General features: G+C 34.6%; 1 protein-coding gene across 1 annotated transcript; it reads left to right on the top strand.

Annotated features, from left to right (window-relative positions):
* The first annotated feature begins 239 nt into the window (after nucleotides 1-239).
* Nucleotides 240-6,928, top strand: LOC110465702. The gene is made up of 4 exons (XM_021521701.1): nucleotides 240-368; nucleotides 3,114-3,212; nucleotides 5,030-5,172; nucleotides 5,746-6,928. The coding sequence occupies exons 2-4, from the start codon at nucleotides 3,173-3,175 to the stop codon at nucleotides 6,202-6,204; spliced, it is 642 nt and encodes a 213-aa protein (XP_021377376.1). The 5' UTR covers nucleotides 240-368; nucleotides 3,114-3,172; the 3' UTR covers nucleotides 6,205-6,928.
* The last annotated feature ends 2,024 nt before the right edge of the window (nucleotides 6,929-8,952 follow it).

Here is an 8,952-nt window from a genome sequence, read left to right as displayed (position 1 = left end):
GGAATGACACTTATCAAACCCAAATTTAAACTTTAATTGATAATGTGCATACAGTTTAACATTTAAAGAAGTAGATATGTATTCTACATCGGGTTCTATGTGTTTCTATGGGGATTATAACATCCTTACAACAGCTGAAGTCAATAGATAAACATGTTCATCACAATTCCGTACATCATTCACCGTTTTCCTATACCATTATTACAAACTCACACTGTAATCAGTGTCATTTCCGTGTTTGACACGCACAGTAAAATTGTAATACAAGTTTACATGGATTCGTCGATAACAACTATCAACAATGTAAAAGTTCGTTCAAGCCGTCACATGATAGACTAGGAACATCCAACGTGTAATAATAAACAGAGGTAAGGTGATTGGGGGGAAATTCACCACCAATTTAAATTGTGTTTACTGTTTTACGGGTAAGTATCGTTATTATGTGTACTAGAGTACCCATATTCCTTTTTAATTCGAGACAGATACAGTACCTGTGACGCAGTAAGATGCTACCAATGTTTTTGTTCTGGCCTCTCACTTACAGTTGTCTGAAGTGATAAACATCGCCTGATGTTCGGGTTCATCGATTCCCTGTCAAACGTTAGATAGCTCCTCAACATACCAGTGTTGTTGAGTTATAAGGTTTGATCCGTAAAGCACACAGGGACATACGAATTATCAAGTAAATATCAGTGTGTTTGTTTGGACCTCTCATGATGCGATTGATTATTACTGGATGTTTAAGGAGTTCAGATCTGCACGCACTAAATCCAAAACCTTTAATTACCCATCTAACAATACTCCATACACGTCGGGGTGAGGTCTCAAAATACATGCTCACTGTGACTGATGTTCAGGCCCCTGGATGCCTATCAGATACATTATGGATTTTTCGTCCTGTCATGTCCTCTCTGGAGTCCCCCGAGGCTCAGTCATGGGGCCCTGCCTTTTTCTAATCTACATTAATGATCTACCAGACTCTATCACAAGCCAAGTTAGACTTTTTGCAGACGACACTATTGTCTATGCACAGGTATGGGTCACAACACACATAAACATACATTTTATGTGTGTTGTGACCCATATCAGTATAGCATATGTGTGTATTTCAGACATTTGTAACGTGCCCCTGTGGTCTATGTAACTGTTTCATCCGACTCTGATGCAGAAACACTACAAAAAGACTTAAATCTTCTGGAAAAGTGGGAACAAAATTGGTTAACGTCATTCAACCCTGATAAATGTGAAATTCTACACATCTCAAAGAAAAGACTGACACACAAATTTAACTATATTCTCCATGGACAAATTCGAAAGCAAACAGATTCGGCTAAATACCTGGTCTAAACCATCACTAAAAACGTTTCATGGAACACCCACATCAATAACATTACCAACAAGGCAAATTCATCCCTAAGATTCATTCAGAGAAATATTAAAACCACCAATGTAAGAACAAAAGAGTTAGCTTATAAAACTTATGTCAGCCCACACATTGAATACTGTAGCCCCATCTGGGATCCATGGCAGGCAAGCCTTACCCATAAAGTTGAAATGGTGCAGAGAAGAGCCGCCAGGTACACCCTTCGGTGCTATAACTACACCAGTAGTGTTACAGAAATGCTCCAAACACTGAACTGGCAATCCCTTGAACAATGCCGTAAAATGACCTCCACCATATCACTATATAAAATCATAAACGGCCTTGTGGCATATGATGGCAACCTCCAAATTCTCCAGCGAACCCGATAACACAAATTCCAGATTCCACTCAGCTCCACAAATTATCATGCAAATTCATTCTTTTTTTAGAGCAATTTGTACCTGGAACAGCCTCTTAACCTTCATCGCCGACAGTGCAGACCTCTCAACACTGAAGGCAAATCCTCTCTCACAAATTCTAAGCTGCATGTTGTTTTATCATATAGTTCTAGAAAATAAAAAATAAAAATACTTATTTTTTAACCGATCTCTCTGACGCCTCTAAATAATGTTCAGTATATTGAACGTTTTAGAGTATCCTGTTGAAGTTGAAGTACATGGATGTACATTTAAGACAAGTGTGTTGTTTCAGAAAAAAAAATAGTATAACTAAAAAATCCTACAAATGTAGGTCCCCCACTTTTCCTCAAAAATAAAAATTCCCAACTACATAGTACATATATATATGTGTACACTCTGGTCGACAGAAAACTGATAAATATAAGCACAGTTCATGTATGTAGATCCACTTTGTATTCTTGCCAAGTACCAATTATCACTGAGGCATGTGTACATGTATTGTAGTGGCATGCACCTAACTTGTTTCTATTTTTTTCAAACACATACAAAATGTTACCTTGATCTTCGCCTTAGTATTCTGAGGCATGGATCTATCTGAAGTATATTCTAATACTTGACCAGTGGATTTTGCATTTTTCATTAATAAGGCTTCAAAATGTTTGATCAGATGAAAATCATGACTGTCACAAATCAGAAATATCTTGTTCTATTTTCCCCGCATAACTAGAGGCAAACTGATGTCTTAAGTAAGAAATAAAGATATCAAACACAGCAGTTTTACAGTCCCGTCAAGTAGCATTATTCTGTTGACATGACTATCAATCCAACAAATAAGACAAAGGAAGAGAAATGACGAAACTTATATAAATTAGACAATTAAGATCTTATAATGGAGGGTACAAAGATTCCTCCAAGATCTTTTGTAATCAAATTCCATGCAAGGTCAGCTTTGAGAATACTTGGAACAAGCGGCGTTTCAGAGTGTGAAGGTCAAGGACACTGTCAATTATTTTTAAGAAAATCTTTTTGGCTCTAGCGACTTAACTTTCCTGAAGATATTTTAAATATGTATATATTGATTTAGCAATATGCAAATTAAATGAAATTCACTGTTAGGGAATGAAGTTGATGGAAAGATTGGTAACTAAGTTTTGTTGACAATATGCAAACTGATGCTTTCTAACAAACTGTTGTGCAAACTGACGGAATTTTGCAATATGTTAAGTATATAGGGAAGTCTTCACTTCATCACTATAGACTTATACAAATAGACTGTCTTTTGTATTACATGCATCTCAGTTTCCTATAATAATGATAATATCTATGTCTAGATGGAGTAGAGGAGGGGATGAAGCTTTCTCTATGGTGAGCCGCAGCTAGGGAGCTCAAGATGAGCACAAACAGCACAACTCCAGCACCTGAATCTGATGGTAAGGACTTTCTTTTCTATCACCTTATTGATATATATCTCCAACAGGGAAATTGATTTCTGTTATTTTTTATGCATCAGTGTAAGTAAATGAAAATAAAATTTCATTCCACTAATGGTCCCAAGTCAGAACAGTTTAATGATAAGGTCTAGGAAATGAAGGGATCTTTTTCAGAAAAGAAGGGAAAAAAATCAATCTTACATAGGAGCAAGGAAGACGGTACGATGGTGGATGCCAGGATCCTTCTGGATCTCTTGCTGATTTTTTTTATGATATGTTCATGTGAATATGATGGTTTCGACATATCCATGTGTTTATATTGTTTACAACATCTCCGTGTGTTTATAATGTTTATAACTTCTCAATGTGTTTATAATGTTTACAAGTTCTCAATGTGTTTATAATGGTTTACAACATCTCCATGTGTTAATATTGTTTACAACATCTCCTTGTGTTTATAATTGTTTACAACATCTCCATGTGTTTATATTGTTTACAACATCTCCATGTGTTAATATTGTTTACAACATCTCCATGTGTTTATAATGTTTACAACATCTCCATGTGTTAATATTGTTTACAACATCTCCTTGTGTTTATAATTGTTTACAACATCTCCATGTGTTTATATTGTTTACAACATCTCCATGTGTTAATATTGTTTACATTATATCCATGTGTTTATATTGTTTACAACATCTCAGTGTGTTTATAATGTTTATAACTTCTCAATGTGTTTATAATGTTTACAAGTTATCAATGTGTTTATAATGGTTTACAACATCTCCATGTGTTAATATTGTTTACAACATCTCCTTGTGTTTATAATTGATTACAACATCTCCATGTGTTTATATTGTTTACAACCTCTCCATGTGTTTATATTGTTTACAACATCTCCGTGTGTTTATATTGTTTACAACATCTCCATGTGTTAATATTGTTTACATTATATCCATGTGTTTATATTGTTTACAACATCTCCGTGTGTTTATAATGTTTATAACTTCTCAATGTGTTTATAATGTTTACAAGTTATCAATGTGTTTATAATGGTTTACAACATCTCCATGTGTTAATATTGTTTACAACATCTCCGTGTGTTTATAATGTTTATAACTTCTCAATGGGTTTATAATGTTTACAAGTTCTCAATGTGTTTATAATGGTTTACAACATCTCCATGTGTGAATATTGTTTACAACATCTCCTTGTGTTTATAATTGTTTACAACATCTCCATGTGTTTATATTGTTTCAAACATCTCCATGTGTTTATATTGTTTACAACATCTCCGTGTGTTTATAATGTTTATAACTTCTCAATGTGTTTATAATGTTTACAACATCTCCATGTGTTAATATTGTTTATAACATCTCCTTGTGTTTATAATTGTTTACAACATCTCCATGTGTTTATATTGTTTCAAACATCTCCATGTGTTTATATTGTTTACAACATCTCCATGTGTTTATAATGTTGACAACATCTCCATGTGTTTATATTGTTCACAACATCTCCATGTGTTTATAATGTTAACAACTTCTCAATGTCTTTATATTGTTTACAACATCTCTATGTGTTTATATTGTCTACAATATCTCCCTGTGTTTATATTGTTTACAACATCTGCATGTGTTTATATTGTTTGCAACATCTACATGTGTTAATATTGTTTACAACCTCTCCATGTGTTTATATTGTTTACAACATCTCCGTGTGTTAATATTGTTTACAACATCTCCATGTGTTTATGTTGTTAACAATATTTTCATGTGTTTACTTTGTTAATATTACTGTGTTTACTTTGATTTCAGGTGTGGTGCTGAGTGGAGGTGTGATATTTATCATAATATTTGGTGCAACTTGTGTGTTCTTCTTCTCGATCATGACTGTAGTTTGTGTTGGAGAATTCAAGGAATATAGATCAAGACGAAAAAGACCTTCCAGGCCTGTTGAGGTCAGTGAGAAACCAGCATATTTATTGAAAAACGCTAACTCATCTTTTTTTAAATTGAGTGAGCTAAAATTCAGAGTAAAGAGTTGTATGTATTCTTACTATTCCAACATTGTTATGATATCAAAGAGAAAGTAGTGATTTTAAATTTATCTATCTGTAAACAAGGAAGAGCTCTTTAAAGTCCTTATTTTGAACTAACTCAACTTTGAAACTACTCTGGAATTTCTATTTTACTATGTTATTGAAGAACCTTTTGTGAATTCTCTCTGCATATCCATCATATTTTCACTTTCTTTTTTCTCAATACAAGCCCCTTGCACACAAAGGGTACAGAGCTCTTGTTAGGAGAGAGCGGCAGGACCATACTGACTACAGTATTCTTTTTGTAAAGGGGGAGGAGTTTTGAGCTTATCTGTCATAGAACATTCCTTGGACAGGGTAATTAGGGTTATATAAATAGGAGTTAATCTTAAAAGTCATCGTCAGTCTAACTGAATTCAGATGCTCTAATATCCTATCTTAGGTAATGAAATGAGACATCTGTATTTTTACCTGATATTGTTTTTTTTGCAGAATGGTAACTATCCTAGACAACCACCTCCCCTTACAGTGCCTCCTGTGACTAATCCAACGATTCCTGGTGCCAAATATCCAAGGCAACCAGATTCAGGGATAGATAACCAAGGGCACAATAATTCTGCCGTAAAACCTGAAGAAGAAATCATAGCATCTGATCAATCAAATGCTGTGAACAAGTCTGTGATAGTTAGTGAGGAGGGAGTGGAGGGATCCAGCCCCAATGGAGACATTGTTGTGCTTCACCAAACACCAAGGAAAAAGAACACCCAACTGAAGCCACTAGAGCTGGCTAAACCAGGGACAGACAACTCTAACCCAGAGACAATATTTTCTCCAAGAACAACAACAATGGACGGTGTGACCGCAGTTGCCTTTATTCAACCTACCCCCCCCCTACCATCCATATCTTCAAACATCAGCCAATCAGATGTCACCCCTGTTGTCAGTTCCTAGAAATGTTTGTAAGAGTATGATATGGGGACCAAGGTTGTTTGGGTGTTTGTTTTATTTAAACAATGCAGTGTTTGTCTTTCTGTAATGTGATATCTTATATTAACCAGTAGATCAAGTTTTTGATCTTATGTTTGCATAAGGTCCTATTTTTTTCATTTAATCAGTTTTGAATTAAAAATAATAGATTTATTTGTAATTTTCAGAATGTTTGCTACACAAAATTAATTTTGATATGAGAAAGAGTTTTAAATTAGTTTAAATAACTTTATAAGTTGTGTTGATTACTTAGTTTGTTATCCTCTTCAGGTAACCGTTGGGACATTAGTGTCGGTGTACTTTTGTTAGTGTTGAGGTCATCGGAGGGACACTGGTGTCCTTGTACCATTGTAATGCAATTAGGGGACAATGCTGTTCCTTGACCGTTATAGACATTGAGGTCATGAGAGGGACACATGTATCCGTTTACTTCTGTAGATGTTAGTGCCATACTGTGTCTTGTATTAATTGTATTATAATGACTCCTTGATGCATTTAGAACATTCCAGGTGTGACCATTTGTTGTGAACAAGATGTGTAATTGACAGTAACTGTTGTGAATCACCCATATTTCTTTAGGAATTTATCTTTGACATTGTAAACAATGTTTACATATATGTAGATGTATATCAATAACTTCATTCAATTTTCGACCAAGATCACTCTGAAATAAATCATCGAAAACATATTTTGCTTTTATTTTTATAATAGTTTTCTGGAAAAAAACAACTAATCCATATCTAATGTTGAAATATTTTTTGTTTTATCCTTTAACCATGATCCACAATAATGAAATGATATTTAATTTAAGATTTGTGTAACATCATTTACAAAAACCATTTGTAGTATGTATCCCACTGTAAAAATCACATTCTTTTTACTGTATCAATATATAGATCTCAGTTTATTATTGTTCATATGTTTACTAGTAACGCTGTCCCTGTGTAATAAGTAGCTATCAGTGTAACCACTAATAAGTTTTATAACATACCATCATCCATCTCTATTAATACACAAGTGAGATGCGGGAAGAATGCCATTAAAACAACAACATATATACATGTAGGTCCATAAAAGGATGCCACATCTATACATTACTGTTCCTTTAAACACCTACATTTGTATGGCTCGTTGGTTTGGTTCTGTATCAAATATCAAATAGAACAGCGTACCTTTACACTAAACCCTTACCTTTAACCCTAACCCAAAGTCTGTAACCAATTATTCAAATTTGTTATGGTAATTTACAGCTACATAAACATATCTGTAGTTGTTCGTTCAGATTTTTTTAACAAAACTCAATTCAATGTCAGCATTGTGAGACTGTATAGATGTTATACAAACTATACATGTAGAAAAACATACCAGGAACATAATTCATGTACCAAAGTGTGAACATAACAGGAACATAATTCATGTACCAAAGTGTGAACATAACAACAATTCTAACTCAAAATCAATCAAACAAGGGCAAAACATGAACAAAGGACAGATTTTCATGGAGACCTTTAAAAAATTACAAGAATGAGACCAACGAAACAATAGGGCATTGCTTAAACCTTTAACCTTCACATCATACAAGGAAATGAAATATTTCCAAATGAGATCATGATGGCAATTAAAAAACTTGCCAACAGTCGGCATCAACATTCATCAGTTGAAATCCATTGTGAAATTTTTGTCTGTCAGCATAACATATATCACAGATTTCTTTTTTGATATTTTTGATGTAAAATTTATTTCTTTTACAACAATTATGAAACAAGTTATTTCAGCTTACATTAATCATTCTTGTTGTCCTTTATGTTTGCGCGTGGGGGTTCTTAATGTGGGAGGAAGAAAACCCACGTGTTTGGGAAAGTGACCCCATACCTTTTCAAGTCCGATCTGGGAATCCAACCTCGGTCGCCTTGGTGGAAACAAGTGCGCTATCCACTGCGCCGTCTGAACACCATAGGTTGGGAAAGCAGGTGTGTTAGAATCAAGTGAATTAAAGAAATAAATTTAAGTAAACAATTGGAAATTGAAATATGTAATAATATTACATTTTTGAAATATTTAAGTATGGTTTGTTTCTGTTTCTATATTGGATCATTTTCCTTTAAAATGTACCTCCTTGTATGTACCTATGCTATCCTTGTATACTACCTCTCCTATGTGTACACACATGCATTTTATTCTAGCATATCATCTAGGTTGTAGCACTGCCTTCCTCCTATAAAGTATACCAACCTCTGATAGCTATCAGATTTTAGTAATGTATTGTCATATCATCTCTTTATAAATAACATGCAGATACGCAAGTTTCCATAAACTTCTATCACATATCATTAATGTTGAAATGTTGCCAATATGTTGCTTTTACCACGGAAGAGATTTTTATTGCTTTTAGATTGACTAACAAGTTTAACTCTAAATCATAAAATCCTGCAAAACCAGTTTGTCCAGTACCTAGAGTCTCCTCCAACCAGTCTGTCCAGTACCTATAGTCTCCTCCAACCAGTGTGTCCAGTACCTATAGTCTCCTCCAACCAGTGTGTCCAGTACCTATACTCTCCTCCAACCAGTTCGTCCAGTACCTATAGTCTCCTCCAGCCAGTCTGTCCAGTACCCATAGTCTCCTCCAACCAGTGTGTCCAGTACCTATAGTCTCCTCCAACCAGTGTGTCCAGTACCTATAGTCTCCTCCAACCAGTTTGTCCAGTACCTATA

Source organism: Mizuhopecten yessoensis, unplaced genomic scaffold (genome assembly GCF_002113885.1).
Source record: "Mizuhopecten yessoensis strain PY_sf001 unplaced genomic scaffold, ASM211388v2 scaffold11099, whole genome shotgun sequence".
NCBI lineage: Eukaryota > Metazoa > Mollusca > Bivalvia > Pectinida > Pectinidae > Mizuhopecten > Mizuhopecten yessoensis.
The sequence above is the reverse complement of the archived record's forward strand: the minus strand, read 5'-3'. Positions and strand labels throughout refer to the sequence as shown.

Coding starts and splice junctions, on each gene's coding strand:
- LOC110465702 (XM_021521701.1), top strand. CDS start 3,173: ATGAGCACAAACAGCACAACTCCAGCACCTGAATCTGATG. Junction 3,213..5,029: donor TCCAGCACCTGAATCTGATG/GTAAGGACTTTC, acceptor CTTTGATTTCAG/GTGTGGTGCTGAGTGGAGGT. Junction 5,173..5,745: donor GACCTTCCAGGCCTGTTGAG/GTCAGTGAGAAA, acceptor TTTTTTTTGCAG/AATGGTAACTATCCTAGACA.